Source organism: Haliotis rubra, unplaced genomic scaffold, assembly GCF_003918875.1.
Source record: "Haliotis rubra isolate DU_JTF1 unplaced genomic scaffold, ASM391887v1 Scf236, whole genome shotgun sequence".
Classification (NCBI taxonomy): Eukaryota; Metazoa; Mollusca; class Gastropoda; order Lepetellida; family Haliotidae; genus Haliotis; species Haliotis rubra.
In genome coordinates, this window is record NW_025766403.1 from 481786 (window position 1) to 507272 (window position 25487).

The 25487-nt window shown below is 42.2% G+C and overlaps 1 protein-coding gene across 2 annotated transcripts; it reads left to right on the top strand.

The window, feature by feature from the left end:
• The first annotated feature begins 6700 nt into the window (after positions 1 to 6700).
• LOC124278407 (procathepsin L-like) lies at positions 6701 to 25357 on the top strand. 2 transcript variants are annotated; one of them, XM_046714120.1, is made up of 10 exons: positions 6701 to 6994; positions 9121 to 9181; positions 13496 to 13638; positions 14252 to 14357; positions 18251 to 18325; positions 18579 to 18719; positions 19179 to 19302; positions 20587 to 20684; positions 21878 to 22134; positions 24993 to 25357. In XM_046714120.1, the coding sequence occupies exons 3-10, from the start codon at positions 13496 to 13498 to the stop codon at positions 25210 to 25212; spliced, it is 1164 nt and encodes a 387-aa protein (XP_046570076.1). In that variant the 5' UTR covers positions 6701 to 6994; positions 9121 to 9181; the 3' UTR covers positions 25213 to 25357. The 2 variants fall into 2 exon arrangements, with proteins under 2 accessions (XP_046570076.1, XP_046570075.1); XM_046714119.1 differs by lacking the exon at positions 9121 to 9181 and having other exon boundaries at positions 6704 to 6994.
• The last annotated feature ends 130 nt before the right edge of the window (positions 25358 to 25487 follow it).

A 25487-nucleotide genomic window follows, 5' to 3' on the forward strand; every position in this document is an offset into this window, starting at 1 on the left:
TATGTATGCCTTTTATATTTTATTGTGTGAAGAAAAGTCTTGATGTGAAGCCTACTCATCACAAATGAATTACATAACTATGCAAGTTTAAGTTGATTATTGCTGCAACACAACATTGATATCTATTTACCTGAAACAAAACAGTGAAATAGTTCACTGAACCATAAAGCAAACGCACACAACCACCCTTCTGAAACAATTTGATACACATGCAATGAGTTGAACCATGTCCCCTGAAGGTGACTGAATTCTTGAAAGACACAGCAGTATATGTTGAAATATGTCGGCTGGTGTGATTGCGGCAATAACAGCCACAAAGGATGCCTTGTCCACAGAATTAGTGTAGAATATGACCAAACCAATAACACAATGCCACCACTCACAGAAACAGCATGTAGAGCTGGTTAGGGTGACAGCTATGTAGAGGATGACTACAAGGCTTCACTCAGCCAGAGAAACTGAATAATCTCAAAGGGGGTTTCATATATTCCAATACAGACCATCTATTTTACCAATTATTTGCTGAATTATTACTTACCGTATATTACGTAGATACGCCAACCCCCTAACTTGACCCTTATAATCAATATCAAAATGGTATGTTCCAGAGATAAGCCGACCCCTAAACTTTTTTAATTTAACTCAAAAAGTCCAAAAAGAATGTTTATATATTATTGCAATGAAATCGTTGTCCCTCCGATATTTATGACTTCGGTCCGCATTATTCACAACAATCACTATCTTATTGCCTCTACTCCCGCCTCGAATTGAAGGGAAGTTGAGAGAACATGGATAGGTATTAATATTTTAGAACATGCCTGCCTTTGTGGGAACAGCAAAGGAGGATTCAGGTCCAGAGTTCTGGACATATTCCTGGGGAATGCTGGTCAAAATTCATTCCAGCACACCATTCTTGTGGGATTCTGACAACAGTTAGGATTTTTCTTGTCGCAATATGTACTGAGATGACATTGGTAGATTCCCATGCTATCAAACTGGTTTGTTTGGTCAAGGCTTGCCATTGAATTTTCACAGCCCCTCTAATAAAAATGTGTTGTTCCTGATTGACGTTAACTAACATTCTTCACACATTTGTTGATGGATATGAGTGAATATATATTATTTGTATATATGTTTTTCTGACATGCAACACACAAAAGGGTTTCAGCAGTTCTGATTGAAGCTGATAATGCCGACTACAAATCGTGGTCCCGATCTACAAAACGTTCGTGGCGCTACGACAATCGCAGGCATATGATATACTATGGAGATACGACAGGTCGTAACGTTACGAACGCTTTATGGATCGGGACCCTAGGTGTATAGACCCAACCCTTTTCCTTTTATATAGTAATAGGGTTGGGTCTATACACCTATATGTCTTTCTAACGCTGTTTCTAAGATAGACTCCGCCCGGAGAACGGAAGCGGGTTCGATCCCCGACCGCGTCATACCAAAAGATGTTAAAATATGGTACTTGTTGGTCCCTGCCTGGCGCTTGACATTGATGGGTACAACAAGGACTGGTCGGCTCGGAGTCAGTATAATGTGTCTGAGTGGGGTATTCATGCTTCACTGCGGCATGGTATCTCAATGAGCTAGCACTATGAAACAAGCTTAAATCTTGGCTAGTACAAGCAGCTACACATACACATACACACGCATGCACGTCGTCATATGAGCGAAATATTCTCAAGCACGACGTTAAATCCAATTTCACCTCACCTCACCTCTAAGATAGACAAGCCCTGATGATCCAGGGTAAAACAAACCTAGCTTGCATCAATACCAAAGAAAACTATGGGACCTGAGCGCTTGTGGTCTGTAACACAAGCATATTTACTTTATGTACAAGTTTCTAGGGAATTGAAATACTTTAAATCAGTGTCATCGCGTTGTAAATGGGAAACAAAGAATTTATAGATTTCTTTATCTAAGTTTACAAGTGCACTTAATACGCTTCAAAACTGTTTCCATTATTATTAGACAAGTATGCTTAAATTATTAATCAATTATAATTAGGACTGAATCATATGCGTTTAATATTTGAATGACTACCAAATAGTGATGATACTTTATTTTTTTTACGAAAAGATGAGCGTATCCTGCTAAGGAAATTTCCTTTTTGAAATAAAGTAAGTGTGAATTAAAAATGAGATAACAGTATCTGATGTGACAAGAAAAATTAGATTGGTGGTCAATAGAAGGAAGCTGACAATATTTTATTACACTTTGTTCAGGCAGGGGCTGGCTAAATTGATCGATAATCGGAAATATCGTCAACAGGAAAAAAATATTGATTATTACGATATCAAAATTGCATTATCGATGATGTCGTACATTAACTTTTGTGATCGAAAACAGGTTTAATTTTACTCTCACAATATACAAATGTAGGACTTTATTCATGGTCTGCTTCTAAATTATGATTAGGACACTGTTAATAATCCATGCATAAGCATGTCACCACCTGTGATGTGAAATATAATCATTTTTTTTCAGGCATTTATCTCAAAGATGCCTCTCCGATATTTATCGATGATCGATCGATATTAAGTTAACGATTATCGATGTCTGTGATTTATATCAATAGCCAGCTCTAGTTCAGGCTACGGAAAGAAGTCAAGTACATACTGAAGAACGAGATCATGGGACTTAGTGACAGTGAGGAGAGTTCATAGGTGGTCGAGAAAAGGGTAGCTATGGGTTGTGAAGGAGTATTGGAATATAGGCAGTGACAATTTATGTAGAGGGATCGAGATAAGTGTACTGATGGGTTATGTAGAATTGTTTCGATATTGGTTTCGTGGAAGGGATATCAAGGTAAAAGTTGTGTGTGTTCTGTTGCAGGGATTTGAGACAAAAGTCGAGATTAGGGCAATGACGATGACGGGGATGCCGAGCTAAAGATTTTGATAAATTATGTAGGTGGAGGCTGAGATTATGGTAGGCTGAAATGATTTTAGATTGTTTTTTAGCCTTGGCTCAGATTACTATCGTACTGTGTTATGCTCAGTGCTCAGTGTTTAGGTCCCTTCGCAGCGATAAGGCTTCACGGGGCCCAGTGGAAGTCTAGATGATGGAATGTGTGGCATGTCTGAGACATATTCTCTGTAATTGCATTCACCATTAACTACCAAATATCTGACTGAAACTACTTCAACTTGTTTTTCTTTCATTTAATTATACATTCATTTGGGAAATTACTTCAAATGAGACAATTCAAGGGGAAAACAACTATTGCGATAGTCTACTGCAACGTACTATTGCGATAGCGATAGTCTATTGCTACCAACTATTGCCATTCTATTGCAATAGTTTTTTCTCCTTGAATTGTCTCATTTGAAGTAATTTCCCAAATGAATGTATAATTGAATGAAAGAAAAACAAGTTGAAGTAGTTTCAGTCTTTCAATAACCGTCAAGAAACTTGAAACCCAAATCAAGTAAACAACAACTAAATGAAGAAGCAATTCTGCACCCAAACATCCTGTATTTTGCGCTGCGCATTTATCAACGGAAGTCAGTTACTAAACTATCGACCCGTGAAGATCCGGGGTAGAATAGGACTTCAGCAACTCATGCTTGCTACAAAAGGCGACTATGCTTGTCGTAAGAGGCGACTAGCGGGATCGGGTGGTCAGGCTCGCTGACTTGGTTGACACATGTCATCGATTCCCACTTGCACAGGTCGATGCTCATGTTGTTGATCCCTGGATTATCTGGGTGCCGTTCCACTAACCGATCTTATCTAAGATCAATCTTAGCAAGTTACGCCAATTTTACAATCGTCTTAGCTAAAAGTTACACCCGTTCCACTTACCGATTTTAGGCCGATTGTAGCCGGTCCCGATCTTACGATCCGATCCAAGCTTAGATCGAGACTCTTTCGTGCGAGAGATAGAGGAATGCGAGGCACGAGTTATCTCCCTTTGCATAGTCTAGCAAATGATAGAAAGTAGTTTACGAACCAACTGAGTGAGTGAGTGAGTTTAGATTTACGCCGCACTCAGCAATAGTCCAGCTATATGGCGGTGGTCTGTAAATAATCTAGCTAAGATGCATAGCCTTCACTAACATGAGCGTTCATGTTAGTGAACGGTATGTATCTTAGCTATAAATAATCGAGTCTGGACCAGACAATCCAGCGATCAACAGCATGCGCATCGATCTGGGCAGTTGGGAACTGATGACATGTGTCAACCAAGTCAGCGAGGCTGACCACCCGATCCCGTTAGTGGCCTCTTACGACAGGCATGGGTTGTTGAAGTTCAATATTCTAACACGGTCCTTCATGGGTATTTTTCCAACCAAGTGTAAACGTGGAGAAAAAACCTAGAGCAAAATATTAGGGTAGTGAGCACCTTGGTTTCAGGTGCAAGTGTGTGAGAAACGCTGGGTATCAAGCATAATATAATAATAATAAATGCATATTTATAGTGCGCCTATTCCACATCCTTGGGCATGCTCAAAGCGCTGTGTACAGATAGATTTACACGAGAATATTTACAGCCGAGATTATAAGTAATATACTGAGAACAGGTTTTAAGTCTGGACTTTAAAAATGTCAATTGTGTCAGAGCTTTTAATATGTGCCTGAACCTTGTCAATCAGAATAAACAAGGCGTGACGAGGCTATAACGTATGTAGAATCTGCCAGTGGTCTTGAATAACACGCGGCCTGTCTTTAGAATCCCCCGCCAAATAAGCGCACGTGAAATCAAACATATTTGTATCTTTTTGCTTCAGAACATTGATCACTTCATGACCCGTCCCTATTCTTAACCATGACGTTGCAATATTGTTGTACAAATGTGTTACATTATCTCGCTCGGTTGTGTTCCCATGACGACACTGGTCAGACTGGCCTGACATTTGTAAGGCTTCAGTGCAGTGTTTGTTTACAGTGTGTGAGAACGCTGGGTATCAAGCATAATATAATAATAATAAATGCATATTTATAGTGCGCCTATTCCACATCCTTGGGCATGCTCAAAGCGCTGTGTACAGATAGATTTACACGAGAATATTTACAGCCGAGATTATAAGTAATATACTGAGAACAGGTTTTAAGTCTGGACTTTAAAAATGTCAATTGTGTCAGAGCTTTTAATATGTGCCTGAACCTTGTCAATCAGAATAAACAAGGCGTGACGAGGCTATAACGTATGTAGAATCTGCCAGTGGTCTTGAATAACACGCGGCCTGTCTTTAGAATCCCCCGCCAAATAAGCGCACGTGAAATCAAACATATTTGTATCTTTTTGCTTCAGAACATTGATCACTTCATGACCCGTCCCTATTCTTAACCATGACGTTGCAATATTGTTGTACAAATGTGTTACATTATCTCGCTCGGTTGTGTTCCCATGACGACACTGGTCAGACTGGCCTGACATTTGTAAGGCTTCAGTGCAGTGTTTGTTTACAGTGTGTGAGAACGCTGGGTATCAAGCATAATATAATAATAATAAATGCATATTTATAGTGCGCCTATTCCACATCCTTGGGCATGCTCAAAGCGCTGTGTACAGATAGATTTACACGAGAATATTTACAGCCGAGATTATAAGTAATATACTGAGAACAGGTTTTAAGTCTGGACTTTAAAAATGTCAATTGTGTCAGAGCTTTTAATATGTGCCTGAACCTTGTCAATCAGAATAAACAAGGCGTGACGAGGCTATAACGTATGTAGAATCTGCCAGTGGTCTTGAATAACACGCGGCCTGTCTTTAGAATCCCCCGCCAAATAAGCGCACGTGAAATCAAACATATTTGTATCTTTTTGCTTCAGAACATTGATCACTTCATGACCCGTCCCTATTCTTAACCATGACGTTGCAATATTGTTGTATAAATGAAATGTGTACATTATCTCGCTCGGTTGTGTTCCCATGACGACACTGGTCAGACTGGCCTGACATTTGTAAGGCTTCAGTGCAGTGTTTGTTTACATCACAGAAATATACAAATTCATTTCATGGGGGATTTTAGGGGACGCTCACGGTGAAATGCTCGCTCTTATTTTTCACATAGAATAGGAAAGCCACCATTTTGGTTTCTCTACGATTGATTTTAGCTATCCTAAGTTGGTCATGAGCAACTTAGACTTTGAATCTTAACTTTACGATTGACTTAGGTAAGATTGGTTAGTGGAACGGTATGCCGATCGTAACGTCACGCTAAGATTGGGACTTTAGGGGTTTACGATTGGCATAGGGCTAAGATCGGTTAGTGGAACGGCACCCTGGTCCAGACTCGATTATTTACAGACCGCCGCCATATAGTTGGAATATTGCTGAGTGCGGCGTAAAACTAAACTCACTCACTCACTAAACTATCGATAGTCACCTAGCTATGGATTCATCGATAGGTTTTCTTTTCTACCTTCGATTAATTGGTATCAGAGACTCATCAATTGCAATCCATGGATAGTTCGATGCATCGTTACAGCCCTACAAACATCACAACCTCAGTCAACTTGAACTTGCAGGCGAAAAGTGTTGTGTTTGAATTTGGATAGGACAGGGCTGGGCTGCCAACTGGGCTGGATCTTGTTACCCTGTTGTCCCTCATATCAGGAGCTTCTGAGCTTCACATGTTGTTCAAATGTTGTTCAAATGTTGGTTGGTCATCGGTGTACTACAGATTGTGTATGTGGTGGGATCAACACATAGATTCTACTTTCATTTTCACTTCACACTTGCAGCCGGTATATCCTAGATATGCAGACCTTTTGTGTGTGCCTTTGACAGTTCACAACAGCACCCCATAAGTGGGCTATCGGCGGAGGTTTCGTTTTAAGTTCTAGGAAATTCCCGTATCTAAGAAACAGCTATTGGGAAACCCCAGGTGAGCAGGAAGTAAAGTATCTGCGTTGCGTTGTGCGCGCCATTGAGGGATATCAGCCTGCGAGGGCAGACAGAAACACAGGAACAGCTCTGAAGTCATTTGCAGCTCTTGCTGTCGTGATCTACGTACAGATCATAAAGGTATTTCTCAATGATTGCTTTCAGCCATGAAATGTTGAAAGGTGAATTGTTTCTTTCTTTACATCAGTGGCTTAAAATGTATATATGTTTGACTATATTTTCGGAGAACAGTGCACCATTTATCATGACTTTTTCAGTAACAGCTAGACATGAACTATCGGGTGTTCAATGATGTTCCTGCTTCGTAGCCTGAGTTATCAGATTGTTTTGTATTACAAGAGTAAGAGCGACCTTCACGCGTGGTGAATATTCAGTGCTCTAGATATGAAATAATACTTATGTATAGCGGCGAATATCCACCTTAAGGATGCTCAGTGGTGCTGGGGACACATTATGTACAAAACGCAAACATTAATCTTCAAAATCTTAAATACGTATGAAGGACACAGGTTCATATACATATTAATATACATATTCCAAACAGGTATGAAGTTGTGAACGAAAAGAGAAAACAATTACTTAAGTTTTTCAGCATTTTTCTGTCTACCTGCGTAGATTATCTTACACCCCCAGTGAAAAATATCAGTAACATATATATGCATAGCTGTACTGTAATGTTTTAGAATTTTAATACCTATTTCTATATTTCTAACTTTTCTCTTATTTTGTATGCATAAAAGATAAAACGAGCTTGATTGTTTATGTAGTTTTGTTTTGTTTAAGGATATTGCTAAACCATATCATATTAACTTGCAAATTCTTAGGCAAAAATCTATCTCGAATTTCTTTATAAGCTGGGCTATTCAATAAAACGTGATATTCATCTTCTCAATCTACTTCACATACAGGACAATTTCTTTGCAAAACATCAATATTTTGCCACCTTCATACGTTATTCATTAAACGTAAGTCACCAGCTCTGAATTTGACCAATACTTACGGAATTTATACTCCAAGTTTGAAGACAGATACCCCTCTGGCTTAAAAAGACTGTTATATTTTGTATATAACTTACAACGTGAACTGTTTTCAAGAGTAGATGTCCAATTTTGGTAAAACATGTTGATCAAGCGTTCTTTAAAAACTAAAAAACCCATTATTACCCCAGTTAACCCAAGCTGCATGACCCAGATAACAGTCATGGGACCATCGTATTCCAGTTAGTACCCATTCGCTGTTGGGTGAACAGACACAGCTGTCTGAAGTGAGACGTGTCACATGTGGTTGGGTGGTTGTTTAACGCTGCACTCAGCAGTATTCCAGCTATATGACGGCGGTCTGTAAATAATTGAGGCTAGACCAGACAATCCAGTGATCAACAACATGAGCGTCGATCTACACAATTGGGATACTAATGACATGTGTCAGCCAAGCCAGCGAGCCTGACTACCCGATCCCGTTAGTCGCCTCTTACGACACACTTCGTGCTTCGTTATAACAAAACCTCTATGGCGTCAAACTGCCAAACACGGTCTCTCAAGTAAGGACTTTCTGTGAACGCCGTTGCTACACTTGAAGTGATCCATGACCTTTCTCCATGCACAAGACCACACACACCGCGTTAGCCCACTCACCGTCACGTTAACGCTTTGCAAGTTAACAACAAACAATTCCATTAAAAGTAAAAGGGAGCACCAGTAAGATGGAATAGGAGTGAGTGGGTGAGTTTAGTTTTACGCCGCACTCAGCAATATTTCAGCTATATGGCGGCGGTCTGAAAATAATCGAGTCTGGACCAGACAATCCAGGTATCAACAGCATGAACATCGATCTACACAATTGGGATACGATGACATGTGTCAACCAAGTCAGAGAGCCTGACCACCCGATCCCGTTAGTCGCCTAGCTCTTACGACAAGCATGTGTTACCGAAGATCAGTTCTAACCCGGATCTTTATGGGTCAGATGGAAGAGGGCCTAACCTGAAGCCAATCTTCACTTAAAGCTCGAGTATAATTACAAGACCTTTCTAAAAAATACGTACATGGTATGATTTTGGTTAAAAACGGCAAACTTTGCTCAAAGTTTGCATATTGTTTGCATAAATAAGTGGCCTCATATGTTTGTTTAAATATATTGCATTCATGTCATTCCATAACTTGTATATATACCAATGAAAGTACTTAATGTTGCTTCATCCGTTTCAATAAATAACACTTGTAGATACGTTTTTATCCTACGTGCAGAAATCCGGTCTCCGAGGACAGTCCCGCGTAAGAGTAGCCAGCCTCAGCGAGATATTCAACTGTAGGCGTAATCGTTTGGGGAACGCCTTATGTTCTGTTCCGATTACAGTAATGGACAATAGACACTGTGAGACAGTCTAATTGACAGTCCTGGCGTCCGGAATTAAGTTGTGATTTTGATATTGTTTCCTGGTATTTGGAGGAGTATGTGAATGATACGCGACAGACAACATAGCGTGATTGCTGCACTAGGATATAAACTGAAGACGGTAACTGGGTCACTATGACATGATCATTCACTGAACGTTATTCACTATCTATTAAATTGGGTCGAAATATAAGAAGCATGCTTACCGTAAAACGATATTGCCTAATGTCTTCTGTTGTTGAAAAATTTCCCACAGAGGGTAACGCTCTGTGGTAAATTTTTCATCAACAGAAGACTGCGTTAGGACAACTGCGATATGTTACTGAAGTAAATAATAAAGAAGGCAACTTGGAAAGGCATTACCTTAGAGGTGATAAATACACAGTGAAAATTAAAGTAAAATCAAATTTCAACTTATTTTTCAACAATAAAAAATGCGTAATGTCTTAATTGTCTAATCGTTGATTTGTTTCTCCGGGACATGTTTGCTTTTTGTTTTCGTTGCAAAACGTTTCTATTATTGAAAAATAAGTTGAAATTTGATTTTACTTGAATTCAAACAAACCAGTAAACAACCAACCAACCAACCAAACAAACAAACAAACAAAAAAGAAGTTTTTTTGCGTAGACGTACTTCTAAATTACAACCGTGTACAGTGGACTCCCTCTAAACCCACTTCGCACGGGACCGGTGAAAAATGTCGGTTTAGATGGATGTGGGTTTAGAGGAATTTTTTAGAAACTCATAACAAACACTTAACATGTGATTTCACCATATGATATTAGATAGGGACACATTCGGGAGTCAATAAATATGTCGGTTTACAGGGAATGTCGAATAAGACGGATATCGGTTTAGAGGGAGTTCACTGTATGAATTTTTTACTGTCTATATACAATGAAACCTATTTATCATCTTTGAATGTTCGGAAAGATAGAATCACGCTTACAAAATGTCGTTGCTCATCCCATGATTTGTTAATTAAAACAGGGAGATATACTGGAATAAACAAAGAAGATAGAATAATAATGTAAAATATGTGATTTGAATCTAAATGAAGATGGATATCATTTGCTTTGTGTCTGTCCAGCCTACAACACTTTGAGAAATAAGTATATTAAGAAATATTACCTTGTACATCATAATATTTATAAATTTATATCTCTATTAAGCTATTCTTGGAAGGAACACCTAGAAAATTTGTTTCTGTATCATGCCTTTCTACACAGAATAAATGTACTCTCTACTGCCTAATAATAATAGTGTCTGTATACATGTACTCTAAACCTGTTTGATCACTGGATTGTCTGGTCCAGACTCGATTATTTGCAGACCGCCGCCATATAGCTGGAATATTGCTGAGTGCGGCGTCAAACTAAACTCACTCACTACTATAAGCCTGTGACTTCTTAAGTGCAAATAAAGATTGATTGAATGGCATTTTTAACTGCTGGTCACCTAAATGTGTATTCTTGATGCGGTCAATACATTCACTTAACAAAAAGCTGCTGTTAGATAAAGGTATTCCGATATCTTCTGCAAAAAATACAAAAGAAAAATAACGTGAAACAATACCTACACAATGTTACTAATCACAAAAAGTGGTTGATTCTAAAAATGTTTAAAGGTCACATGCAACGTAAAACACAACTTTGCAGAATCTGATACCTTTTGGTATGGACTTACCGAAACAAATCGTCAACAATGCAAATTCAACTTATAAAGTTGAAAAATAACGCGATGAAAAAAAACGCGCGAAATCGGAGTTCAAACGTTTCACTAATTTTCCCCAGACTTTTCTGGGGAAAACGGGTTTCAACAGCTGGGCTGCGCTCATAGCACGTGCGCAGTGAAATAGGTTCGCGCAGCTTGGAAGTGGGTTGTCAGGTGAATACTCGGTGAAGGCTTTGGTGTGAGCTATTTTTCTAATGTTGTGTTGATATCTCACAGGCGCAAGCTTTTTTATATGTTATGACAGTAAATTAACTGTTTATATAATTTCACCACACGTTCTTCTTACCGAGTCACTTTCTCAGTTCGATACTTAAAAGCAATGTCATTATTTAGCGTTGACAGAATTTCTAACTGTGATATAGATATGTCGTTGTCACAGACAAAACTCAATGTCTTGTTTTATTGACACCTGTGTGTCTGCCTGCCTGTCTGCTAATGACAATATTCAATACACAGCTGCTGTCACTGACCACATGCAATTTGAACTAACACCAATCAGGCTATACACCATAAACAAAATGCATTGATTTATGGCCCGAGTTCGGTCTCTGTCACATTATGTAATTACACAGACAGGCAGGTGTGATAGTTGAACACATGACATGTTTTGATGTCTGTTGATTGCAAAATGTTATACACAAAAAATGAGCATGTATTTACAAAACCCAACATCTCTACATACACACACACAATAAGCCGTGAGGGCATCTGCAAATGAACCAGCCGTTACACTTGAGTGCACACCCACCCGCTCTGATTGGGTTCGGTATCCCGGCTGCTTCGTTTCTTGGGAAGTAAACCGAAGTACACTATATTGCACTTTTGATTTGCGATTGTACGCTTATAATTTTGTTTATATGTTTTTTCATAACCAGCAATGTATATTATATGTCATGAATAAGTGATAATTGTGTTTTAATTATGTTTGATTTTTTGGTTGCATGTGACCTTTAACTTTCACGTTGCTTGCCTGCCGATGAGGCCATGTCTTCTCTTGACCTGAGAAAGATAAACTTTCAACCGCAAGGCCTTAAAAAACTGAACCAAACAATCATGATAGTGATGACATGCACCCAAATAAAGGGATGAAAGCTAGAAAAGTACTGACGAAAATGTTCGGAATGTCGAAAGAAGCCCTATAGACCGAGTTCAACCACAAATATCTGACACAAAATCATCCAATCACAGCTGCCAGATGATTCACTTCAAAAAAGTGTTTGTTAAACTTCGGATTCTAATTTAGGGTAGTATAACTGTGGTCCATAATGTTGTCTAATTCAGTCCAACGGAGTACTATGGCTCTAGCTAAGAGTATATGGTTTATCTGACATCATTCTGGCATTACTTCTAGTTTGGTATAAGATATATTGCACATCTGTAAACAGAAACTAAATTCCTGACAAAATTGATATCTTTTAGGTGGTTTTATTATAACAATTATTATAGTTATGCGGAAAACAGGGGGGTGGGTGGGGTGGGGTTGGGTGTATTGTGACCCTTTACCACTGTATTAACGTGTATCCCCACACCTGAGGTTACTACAGAACCAGAGCACTGAGGTATGGATTAGTGCTGTAATTATTACATGTTTCCCAACTTGGGATACAACAGAGAAACCAGACCAGAGCCAAGATTTTCGAAGCTTTCGTAGCTCTAAGATAGTCGTAAGTGCCATACATTAACATTAACTTACGACTACCTTAGCGCTAAGAGAGCTTCGAAAATCTAGGCCCAGGAACGGATGATGGAACGTTCCTGCAGCTATTGCAAGTAACTATATAAAGGGCGTGAGTGAGTGAATGGGTATATAGTTTTACACCACTTTTAGCAATATGCCAGCAATATAACGGCGAACGACACAGAAATGAGCTTACCACACTGTACCCATTTTGGGAATCGAACCGCATGAACGCTTCCACCACTAGGCTACCCCACCAAGTAGATGAGGTCAGCTGTATGACACTGGATTACCTTCTTTATATATAAAAATGTTGACGTTAAAAATAATACACAATACACAAGTTGGGACTTAAATGTAGAAACCTTTAACTCAGGAATACAATTTACCTTAACCGCTATATATATGGCCCTAAGTTGAGGTTGAAAATAATGTATCATAAAAGAATGCAAAAACGAAGACAACCCATGATTTGTGTATGTGTATGTGTCTTTTCCGCTTGAAGAAATGACCCTATCTTCAAAGGTGCATGTAAGCGCGCACCTATGCCTTAGTGTGTACTTGACAAAATATATTGGTGAATTACATTCAAAAGTTTATGAGAAATATATTTCATCGATAATCTAACGACAAAGTCAAAACTGATAGGGAGATAATCCTTTGTAAACAAATGCACTTGTTTTACCCTGAACGTTACTTTTTATTTGTTGAGTCACCATTTAGGTCAAGAGTATTTTGACCAAACATCAACTCATGGGCTGTGAACATGAATCTCTCTGAAACATCTAATAGTTGTTGTTTGTTTCAAAACTAGATGCTACTCATATCTGCTTGGGCAGTGGTAGTGACAGTGACGTTGTCCACTGCCTGTGCTGCTGACCTTAGTCTGGATGAACGCTGGGCGGAATTTAAGCTGAAGAACAACCGGGAGTACAAGAGAGATGTTGAGGAAGCCAGGTGGGTTTGAGTATTTGTTGTATTTATTGTGGCACCAGCGTGTACCAGCATTCTAGTGTAATAGCGGTACGACTTGAGAGGCTTATGACAACAGTATATGTTTCCACCTTCCCCTTGGTCAATATGAAATGAAAGCGTTCAAGTCCATCAGATGGGATGGATGGATGAATTGAATATAATGGATGGATTAGATTGGAATGGATTGGTGTGGTGTGGAATGGAATGGAAATAAATAAAAATGAATGAAGGGAATGGAAATGAATGAATGAAATGAAAAAAAGAATTGGAATGAATGAATGAATGACTGAAATACATACCACAAAGATAATTTTCCTTTTCAAAAATAGAATGACGTAATAGAGGTGTCAGAGGAATGAATAGTTTCGTTAGAAATCAAAACGCTCGTCAATGAATGGAGTACTCCATTAATACTCTATTTGTTTCTCCACATATTTACATGTATGATTTTTATGCCAATATAAAACTAGGAGTAGAATAATCCTTACACTTGGCTTTGAGAAGCCTAATATTTTCGTACGATTATCGAAAAGCTTTTTGTGACTTGAATGTTTTGAAAGCTGATCTTAAAACATTTTTGGACCTTCTCTGGTAGGCGCACTGTATGGGAGAGAAAGGTGAAGGACATTGACAGGCACAATAGGGAGGCGGACCAAGGACTACAGACCTACTGGATGCAGGAAACACAGTGGGATGACATGGTATATTCCTCCGTTGTCACCCTCCCCCTGTTCTTCAATCGCCCACCTCCTACCTCTGGTCATATCCTATCGTCCACCTCCTCCCTCTGGCCACATGCTATCATTCATCTCCTCTCTCCGGCCTCATCCTATCGTTCACCTCCTCCCTATGGCCTCATCCTATCGTCCACCTCCTCCCTCTGGCCTCGTCCGATAGTTCCCCTCTTCTCCCTGGCCTCATCCTATCGTCCACCTCCCTCCCTCTCTGGCTCTCATCCTATCGTTCCACCTCCTCCCTCTGGTCTCATCCCATCGTTCACTCTCCTCCATCTCATACTCATCCTATCGTTCACCTCCTCCCCCTCTCCGCCTCATCCTATCGTTCATCCTCCTCCCTCTGGCCTCATCCCTATCGTTCACCCTCCTCCTCTGGCCTCTCATCCTATCCTCCACCTCCTCCCTCTGGCCTCATCCTATCTTCCACCTCTCCTCCCTGTGGCCTCATCCCTATCGTCCACCCTCCTCCCTCTGGACTCATCCTATCACCCAGCTCCTCCTCCTCCCATCTGACGTCCACATATCCTCCCATTTTCCTCCTCCATCTGGCCTCATCCTATCCTTCACCTCTCCTCTCTGGCCTCATCCTATCGTTCCACCTCTTGCCATCTGGAGTGGGATGCCATGGTATATTCTTCCGTTTGACCCCCTTCTTTGCTTTTCTTCAATCGCCCACCTCCTACCTCTGTCTGGCCATCCTTTCTCCTCCTCCTCTCTGGCCTCATCCTATCGTCACCCTCTCCTCCATCTTACCCCTCATCCTATGGTCCACCTCACTCCTCTGATCTCATCCTATCACCCACCCCTCCTCCATCCTGGGTTCCTATCGTCCACCTCCCTCCTCTGGCCTCAATCTCTCGTCCACCTCCTTCCATTCCGTTCCACCCTCCCTCGGCCTCATCCATCCTTCCATCCACTGTCCCTCCATCCATCGTCCACTCCCTCCCTCTTTCCCTATCGTTCCACTCCCAGCCTCCATCCTTCCTTCCACCTCTTTCCCTCCATTGGGTGTCCTTCCCTTCTCCTTCATCCTTCCTCCACTGTCCACCTCCTCCATCCATCTTCCACCTCCATTCCACTCCTCCCTCCTTCCTCCTGTTCCTCTCCATTCCATTCCATTCCTTTTCTTTCATCCTTCCATCCACTACCTCCTTCCATTCCATCTTCCTTCTTCTTCCTTCCATTCCATCCATTCCCCTCCTTCATCCCTCCATCTAGGATCCTTTCCTGTCCATTCCTTCCACTGGTCTCCTCCCTATGTTCCATTCAGATGTCCATTCTTCCATTGTCCATCCACCTTCCTCCATCCTCCACTCTCTCCTTTTCCTTCCTTCCTTCCTCCATCCACTCCTTCATTCCCCCTTCTCCTCCATCCCTCCTTCATCCATCCTTCCATCTTCCACTCCTCCCTCCATGTTTATCCTGGGTCCCTCATCTGTCCTTTCCTCCTCCTTCCATCCTTCCATCCTTTTCCTCCTGGGATCTATCTTCCTTTCATCCATTCCTCCATTCCATTCCTCCCCTCTGGGTGGGTCCTTTTCTTCATCCTTCCACCTTCATCCAGCTCCATCCACCTCCACTCCTCCATTTCCTTCTCGTCTCGTTCCATCCTTCCATCGTTTTCTGTGGTTCTGGCCTCCATCCATCCGTTCCTCCCTCCGGGTCGTTCCTGTCCATATTTTGTCTGTGTCCTTGTCCATGTGGCCTTGTCCTGGTCAGCCTCCATGGTCCCTCGTCTGGGTCTGTTCCTCCATCTGTTCATCCTGTCGTTCCTCCTGTCCGTTCTATTTTCGTCCTGGGTGGGATGTCCTCCGTTGTCCCTCCTTTTCTGTCCTTGTCCTTGTGTGTGTCGGGTCCCTCGTTCCTTTGGTCCTTCCATCGTTTGGGACGTTGTCCTTGTGTCTTGTGTTATTTGTGGGTTGGGATTCGTTCGTTGTGTGGCCGCCGTGGTCGGCGTCTGTCTTCCGTTCCGTCGTTCCTGGGTTCTCGTTGTCCTTCCTGTCATGTCTCCATGTGGTCCACGTTGTGGTTGTCCGTGGCTGTCCGTTCGTCGTTGGCGTCGTGTCGTCGGTCCTTGTCCGGCTCGTGTTCGGTTATCTGGTTGTGTGTTCGTTTCGTCCGTCGGCGTGTCGTTGGTCCACCTCGTTCCATCCGTTTTTCCTTCATCCTTTCCTCTGGGTCCTTCTTCCTGGCCTCATCCATTCCTTTTCGTTCCACTCCCTCTGGTCTCCGTTCCTTTCATTCGTCATTCCTCCTCCGTGTCCTTTTCCACTCATCCACCGTCCCTCCATTTTCGTCCCTCCTTCCTTCCGTTTCCTGTCCATTCCTTTCCATCCATCCATCGTCCGTCCTCCACGCCTCATCCTGTCGTCCTTCTTCGTTCCTCCTTCTCCGTTCCTCCGGCTTTCATTCCATCTTTTCCTCCATCCTGGCATCCTGTCTTCCTTCATCCTCGTTCCTGTCATGGGTCGGGTCCTTCTTCCATTCCATTCCTCCAGGATCTTCCTTCCTTCCATTCCCTCCTTCCGTTTCCTCCCTCCTTTCCATCCCTCCATTCCACCCCCAGGTGGAATGTCCTTCCATATTCCTCCATTCCTTCATCCACCTCCCTTCCACCACCCTCCTTCATCCTGGCGCAAATGCTTATCCTCTTCCCTCCTCCCTCTGGCCTCATCCTATCGTCCACCTCCTCCCTCTGGCCTCATCCTATCACCCACCTCCTCCATCTGCATCCCTATCTTCCAACTCCTCCCTCTGGCCTCATCCTATCGTTCACCTCCTCCCTCTGGAGTGGGATGACATGGTATATTCTTCCGTTGTCCCCCTTCTCCTTTTCTTCAATCGCCCACCTCCTACCTCTGGCCACATCCTATCACCCACCTCCTTCGTCTGGCCTCATCTTATCACTCTGCTCCTCCATGTGGCCTTATCCTATGGTCCATCTCCCCCCTCTTGCCTCATCTTATCACCCACCTCCTCCATCTGGGATCCTATCTTCCAACTCCTCCCTCTGGCCTCATCCTATCGTTCACCTCCTCCCTCTGGAGTGGGATGACATGGTATATTCTTCCGTTGTCCCCCTTCTCCTTTTCTTCAATCGCCCACCTCCTACCTCTGGCCACATCCTACCACCCACCTCCTTCATCTGGCCTCATCTTATCACTCTCCTCCTCCATCTGGCCTCATCCTATCGTCCACCTCCTCCCTCTGGCCTCATCCTATGGTCCACCTCCTCCCTCTGGCCTCATCCTATCGTCCACCTCCCCCCTCTTGCCTCATTCATCGTTCACCTCCTCCCTCTGGCCTCATCCTATCGTCCACCTCCTCCCTCTGGCCTCATCCTATCGTCCACCTCCTCCCTCTGGCCTCATCCTATCGTTCATCTCCTCCCTCTGGTCTTATCCTATCGTCCACCTCCTCCCTCTGGCCTCATCCTATCGTCCACCTCCTCCCTCTCGCCTCATCCTATCGTCCACCTCCTCCCTCTCACCTCATCCTATCGTTCATCTCCTCCTTCTGGCTTCATCTTAGCTTTCCCCTCTTCTATCTGACCTAATCCTATCTTTCCCCTCCTACCCCTGGTCTCACCGCAACGTTCTCTTCCCCCTCTGGCCTCATACTATCTTACCCTCCTGCTTTCCTCCTATCGTTTACATTCTCACTCTTTCCATATCCTGTCTGTCTCTCCTCCCTTTATCTTTCCTCTTCTCCTCCCTCATTCCTCCTTTCTTTCACCTCATGTTTCCGTTTCTCAACCCTTTATTCCCATTTTCTATCTGATCACCCGATCTGTTAGTCGCCCCTTACGACAAACATGGGTTGCTGAATACCAAATCTTACCTTTTCTGTTACTACAGACGTACGACGAATATATTGCATACCATCACGGCGAAGACATCAACGTCAACAGCATGTATAGAGTCAAGAGAGCGGTATGTATAACTTATCGACCATCAACTATCGCAATTAAAGTATGAAAGGCTATAAGAAGAAATAACGACCAACCTTCATTACACATTACACAAATACTGATGAAGTGGTCAACTACTATATATGCATTTAGACAATGTTTGTTTTATTATCAATAAATATCACGCCCAAATTACACAGGCCGTTTTGAAAAATCTGATGGCAATAAAATTAGTCAATCAACATAAATCCTTCTTTCATTTTGTCAACCAACAGAACAGAAACGGCACAGGAGATTGCTTCGAAGAAGAAATATGGGCATCCTCGGCAAACCCTTACGCCTACAACACCGTGGACGGTTTACCAAAGAATGTCGACTGGTCCAAGAAGGGCTATGTGACGAGTGTAAAGAACCAGGTAATATGACCCATAAAGAAGGAACGATATTACCGAAGTTGGCAAAGGTGCATAATGCAGATTCGTAATGATGCTTGGTCAGTTGAGGCAATATGATGTCACAGCACTTCATTGTGAGGCAAGTGCTTTTTGCATGACACCACCAGTGTATGAAATAACGCAGTTTAACAGTCAACCATATTCATGACTCCAATATTTGCATGCCGTTTACACACATGACAGGGTAATCGTTGGCTTAGGAGTCGTAGGTACCGCAAATCACTATGCAGAGCTGCATCCCTTGGATACGTCTGAACCCTGTAATTGTGGGTTCGAATTCAAGTTCGAACTAATCATGTTTCAAGCTTTGTTAGTAACAAAGATTACCCGCGGTTACCCAAATTGGTAAATGACCTCCTTGATCCTAAGTCGGTATCAAACAAGATACGTCTTTACATAAATTCGATTTCCGCTGAGCAGGCAAGGTGTGGGTCGTGTTGGGCATTTGCTGCAGTTGGAGCGTTGGAGGGTCAGCAGTACAAGAAGAACAAGAGGTCTGTCAATCTCTCCCCACAGGACCTTGTCGACTGCTCCTCAGGTCAAGGTAAGTTCTTACTGGTCATCAAGCATTCCGAGAATTCATTCAAGAATCAAGATACAAAATTCAAGAATCTGTATTCAGTATACAAGGCCTCCAACCCAGAGTACTTGTGTAGATACATCTAGACAAGTTGATTCCTTATCATAACACAGCATAAGTACAGTACGACAGTTGTATGAATAAATACAAAATACAACCCAATTGTCATCAGCGCATTGGCTTTAAATTAAACATCATACATATTTTTAGATAATTCATTCAATATTATGTGACTCTGTCGAAATTGGTTTTCGGTTCGACCACAACTAATGAATCTGTTGTGTAAATGGGAATTTTCATTGGATTGAAATGACTCGTGGTGACCATCCTTGTGTTGGGATTTTGGATCTGAATTGCTGTCCCCCAAGCCTTGCTTTCGTAACAACCAGCTGAAAGGAACTTGTCAGAATGTGTATCTACACTGACTGCACCATCGATGTGGACATTTCCCACGCTGTAGTGAAAACGCCGACCAGTTGGTCTGGGACAGACTGTTGTCAAGGTGGAACACAACTTGATTATCCAGTCATTAACAATAGTTGTCCAGCGAATACTATCTGCTGTGGATCCACGAAGATCCGTGATAGAATTGGCCTGCAGCAACCCATGCTTGTCGTAAGAGGTGACTAACGGGATCATGTGGTCAGGCAGCTGACTTGTATTGTCTGGGGCCCGATCCACAAAGCGTTCGTAGTCTACGTTAGCCTGAGAGTTTACGATCGAAAATAAGAACTTTTACGACCGATCCACGAAGCGTTCTTAATCCATTCGTAAATTCATTATCTTACAAGCATTGTCGTAAATAAAGATCGTCGCTCTCCTGCTGAGGAGGCGACGAATATAGGGGGGTTTCCCAATGACGTCATTACTTCAAGGGAATCCCTGCACTCGGTTAGCAGACGACACATTCCGTGTCACCAACACGCCAACATGAATTCCAGTCAATCGTCAAGCGATATAGAAACAAGAACTGGACCCACACAGAGTTGAGTTTTCTCGTGGAATTTGTCGAGGCAACAAAAACCTTACTATTTTCGTCATTCACGAACAATGTAACAAACATCATGAAGAAAAAGGCTTTGTGGATCGGGCCCCTGGTCCAGACTCGATTATTTACAGACCGCCGCCATATAGCTGGAATATTGCTGAGTGCGGTGTAAAACTAAACTCACTCACTCATTCAAGTCATAATAAGCATCAAACAAAAACAAACAAGCTATCTACAATAAATGCATACACATGTTGCAGGAAACAAAGGTTGCGATGGCGGGCTACCCATTAAAGCGTTTGCCTATGTCGTTCTAAAAGGCATCGCCACAGATAAATCCTACCCCTACAAAGCAGTTGTAAGTATCAAATTGTATAACCTCACAATTCCTGTGTTCAGTAACATCCCACGGTGACAGTTAGTGGTCAGGACTCATCCACAGTGCCTAACTGTGTGGTATCAAATAATGGCTTCAACTTGACAATGTACATTAGATTTTCAAAACAGTGATGTCTTATAGTTTATTTACTATAACTTGCTGTTGTAATAGTTGGATTGACGATAACTGATATTTCCTTCATAAATATTATATTCCTCTCTGAAATATGCAATTATAACTTAAATGAGTGAGTGAGTTTAGTTTTACACCGCACTCAGCAATATTCCAGCTATATGGTGGCGGTCTGTAAATAATCGAGTCTGGACCAGACAATCCAGTGATCAACAGCATGAGCATCGATCTGCGCCACTTGGAACAGCGAGTCAGCGAGTCAGCGAGTCTGACCACCCGATCTCGTTAGTCACCCCTTACGACAAGCATGGGTTACTGAAGATCAATATTCTAACCCGGATCTTCACAGGTCTATAACTTAAAGGACGACATCGAGCGTTACACAAAGATTGGAACTCAAGTGTAGAAACCTTTGTCACAGTAATTCCATTTACCTTAACCACTATATTATAAGTTGTTCACTGGTCACGAGGGTGTCATAGGTTGATGTACCCTCGATGTTTAGTTATGTTCCCTGAGCCCGAAGGGAAACATAAACAAACATCGAGGGTACATCAGCCCATGGGCCCCGAGGGACCAGTGAACAACGTATTTATCTTACCGAACTCCTCGATATTAATTTTGAATTGTTTGAAGCACGGGTACAAATCTTTTTGTAGCCATCGCTAGATTTTGGTGACAAGAAAAACATATTTAGAGGTATCTCCCTTCCATCGATTTGCATTCGCAAAACATCGGTAATTTCCGTACATCATACCTGATTCAATGTTATTCGAGATAAAGAATTACTACCAAGAAGTACCAAATGAGTTGCCATTGACAGCGGGGTACATTGAAACGTTACTCGCTTGTAAGCGGGGTACATTGAAAATAAAAGAAGAGCGCTCAGCCAATCAGAAAGCGACATTTATGTGTGAGGTAAGATAAATAACAATGTATAATTATATATAGCACTGTATAACTGGCAACATACCGCTAAGTAGATATGTACAGTAATATGTAACCGCTAAGTATAACTGTTCATGCTCTGTTATTTTGAGGCCGGAACATGCAAGTCAAGATCTTCCATCTCGATTGGGCTCAACATCAAAGGCTACAAGACCCTGAGAACGGACGCCAAGCTGAAGAACGCTCTGGCATACATCGGGCCTATATCTGTGGGAATCCAGACAGGGTCCCGGATGCAGTCGTACAAGCGTGGTGTGTTCAACGACTGTAGTGGTGCTGTCAATCATGCTGTTCTGGTTGTGGGGTACACCACGTACAACAACGTCCCTGTTTGGAAAGTGAAGAACAGGTACGCATCATATCTTCTTGACTGTCTGAACGACAAACTGTAGACGTGAGTGAGTGAGTGAGTTTAGTTTTACGCCGCACCCAGCAATCGTACAGCTATTTGTCGGCCATCTGTAAGTAATCGGATCTGGACCAGACAATCCAGTGATCAACAGCATGAGCATCGATCTACACAATTGGGATACGATGACATGTGTCAACCAAGTCAGCGAGACTGACCACCCGATCCCGTTAGTCGCCTCTTACGACAAGCATGGGTTACTGAAGATCAATTCTAACCCGGATCTTCACGTGTCGATAAGCCATAGAGTCTGATCACCCGGAGGGGATAGGTTGCTGGAGCTTAGATTACTGGGCAACTGGCTAACACTGCACAATGTGCTTTGAAAACGATAGTGAACTCTGAAAACTGATTCCATAGTACATTCTATAATGGATCCGGCATTCCGGAAGTATGACTCGCATAGCTGTTCACTATTTCCTGAACGAGTAGACAGCTCAACATCCAAGGCCAGCTCCGATTTGCTAGTTCCGATTTGACAATACTAAATAAGCATTCAGGAAAACAGCTATCAACAAATACACAAATATAGTGACCTGTGTATCATATGATGGTGTTCGTAAACCGCGCATCTCTTAAACACGGTACCTAAACAGTTCACATTTTCCTGAATGACTTATTGAGGCATAGTCACATAACTAATTTATAGCGAAAACTTTTAAACTGTCTCATCTTCGTTCCTGCTAGACACTCATTAACGTACCTTAGAGTACCTGCGATCCCGGGAATTTGTCCATATTCCAGATGGTGGGCGAGCTGGCTAAAGCGCCAGGCTGGGGATCCAGCGAGCTTGAAGTGTCGGGGTCGAGCCCACCTGTGACCGGGTGTAAAAACCTTGGAGTCAACTTTGCGTGCAGACTCTTTCAGTGTTGTCACAACCCCTAGTGTACAGTACACAACCCTGTGCACTTAAAAGAACCCACGAATCTGTTGGTATATGACCAGATGGTGGCCACATGAATACGTGCAAACACCTAGTTGCGGGTACAGTGAACTTGGACCAAGTACTGTGACTATGTGTCCCAGTCCATCCAGCTGGGAATGGGTACCTCGTAAGGATGAGAAAGCGCATTAACTCGGTGCGCCTAGTAGCTGCAAGAGTTGTATGCTCCCCGCGAAGTTGAGATTGATAATACGATGTACCGTTGAGATTGACATCCAATGGTCGAGGGAAAAATACCAGCGCGTGGATATGTGCTAGTACTAGCTGCGTGGATATGCGCGCTATATAAATATCCTATAATAATGATAATTATGACTTGTCGTCGAGAAACTGGAAAGGTGTCCTCATTAATGTTTCTTTCTGTTCATAGTTCCACGTGCACCGATATATTCATTTACAGGTACTCTACTATTTCCGCAATCAATTGGGGCAGTGTGGTAGCCTAGTGGTTAAAGCGTTCGCTCGTCACGCCGAAACCCCGGGTTCGATTCCCCACATCGGTATAATGTGTGAAGCCCATTTCTGCTATCCCCCGCCGTGATATTGCTGGAATAAAGCGGCGTAAAAATCACTCACTCACTTCGCGGTCAATGCCATAGCGTGATTATAAACAACACCTGTAAAAACAGCCATGAAGATGACTCGCGACAAGGAAAACAACATTTATTGACGAACTATGCATTAGACATATAAACATATTTATAGCTTAATTAACATTTGATGGTCGATTAATGCCGTTAAATCAGTTTACATTCATTGGTCTGGGAGAAGTCGACAGTGGTATAAAAAAAGTAATGTCAGCAGGTTATTTCTTTTTGATACACGTGTTCCATATGTTTATCTTCCTTAGTGTTATTTATCACTATTCAAGACACACAACGCTTCTTTTACTTAATGACCGCCTCCGTGGTGTAGTGGTTAGAGCGTCCGCCCGGAGAGCGGAAGGTCGCGGGTTCGATCCCCGACCGCGTCATACCAAAAGACGTTAAAATATGGTACTTGTGGGTCCCTGCTTGGCACTCGGCATTAATGGGTACATCTTGGACTGGTCGGCTCGGAGTCGGTATAATGTGTCTGAGTGGGGTATTCATGCTTCACTGCGTCATGGTATCTCAGTGGGCTAGCACTATAAAACCAGCTTCAGTCTGGGCTAGTACAAGCAGCCGCACATACACATACACACGCATGCACGTCGTCATATGAGCGAAATATTCTCAAGCACGACGTTAAACCCAATTTCACCTCACCTCACCTTTTACTGAATTCTCAAGAAATGTAATGTTTAATAGCATAAATGAAAATTTGAACAATTATCCCGAGATCTCATTATTGTTAAATAGGAGCATCCATCTCAACAAAAGCGAACAAGTGAAGTCCATGAACATATTTATCAGACTGAAAGATTTAAAGGAATATAAAACCCCATTCCTGCTGCATATCTCCTTTTAGTCTGTTTGTATATTCTCTGTCTTTTCTACTTATTTCACTTGTGATAATTAATATTTATATAAACCATACTAGTATTGTTTGAAAGAAGGCTTCTCAAGTTGTGAAAAGGTGCGCAACCCTTTCCTTGTAATATGTTTTAATAAAAAGATTCAAACGTTCAGATCACTGGGGCTGTGGGGTAACCTAGTGGTCAAAGCGTTCGCTCGTCACGTCGAAGACCCGGGTTCGATTACCCACATGGGTACAGTGTGAGGCCCATTTTCGGTTATGTTGCTGGAATATTGCTAAAAGCAGCGTTATTACCACTCGCGGCACATTACGCTAATAACCGTCGCCATATAGCTGGAATATTGCTGAATGCTGCGTGAAACTAAACTCACTAACTCTCTCAATCATCCTGTTTCAGTTGGGGACCGAGCTGGGGAGAAGACGGTTATTTCTACCTGCCAAGAAACAAGGAGAATGCGTGCATGATCTCAAGCTTTGCATCCTACCCAACTCTGACGGAGGTAGTAAGGGGACCATTGCACGCTGGTGAAGTTGCTGCTGCAGTCGATGGTGCTGGCGTCGTTGCATCTACCACCGCAATGTTCATACTGCTGCTCCTGCCAACTATGTTACTTTAATACTTTATCAGTGTCCACCAAACAAACCAGTCGCTTTGATAACTCTTTGTCCATTAACCTTTTCAAACATTCCTTCTTTTTCTGTAGGTTTTCAAAACTTCATAGTAATATGTTTTGCTGCATAATAAAGACATATTTGCATTAATTTTGTTTGTGATTTTTTAAAGATTCAGACATTGATTACATTCATGGTTATGTTAATCTCTATACTGAGGTGCAAAAGAAAGTACACATCCATGTTTGGAAGTGGCTAAAGATAGAAACGTCCAAGGACT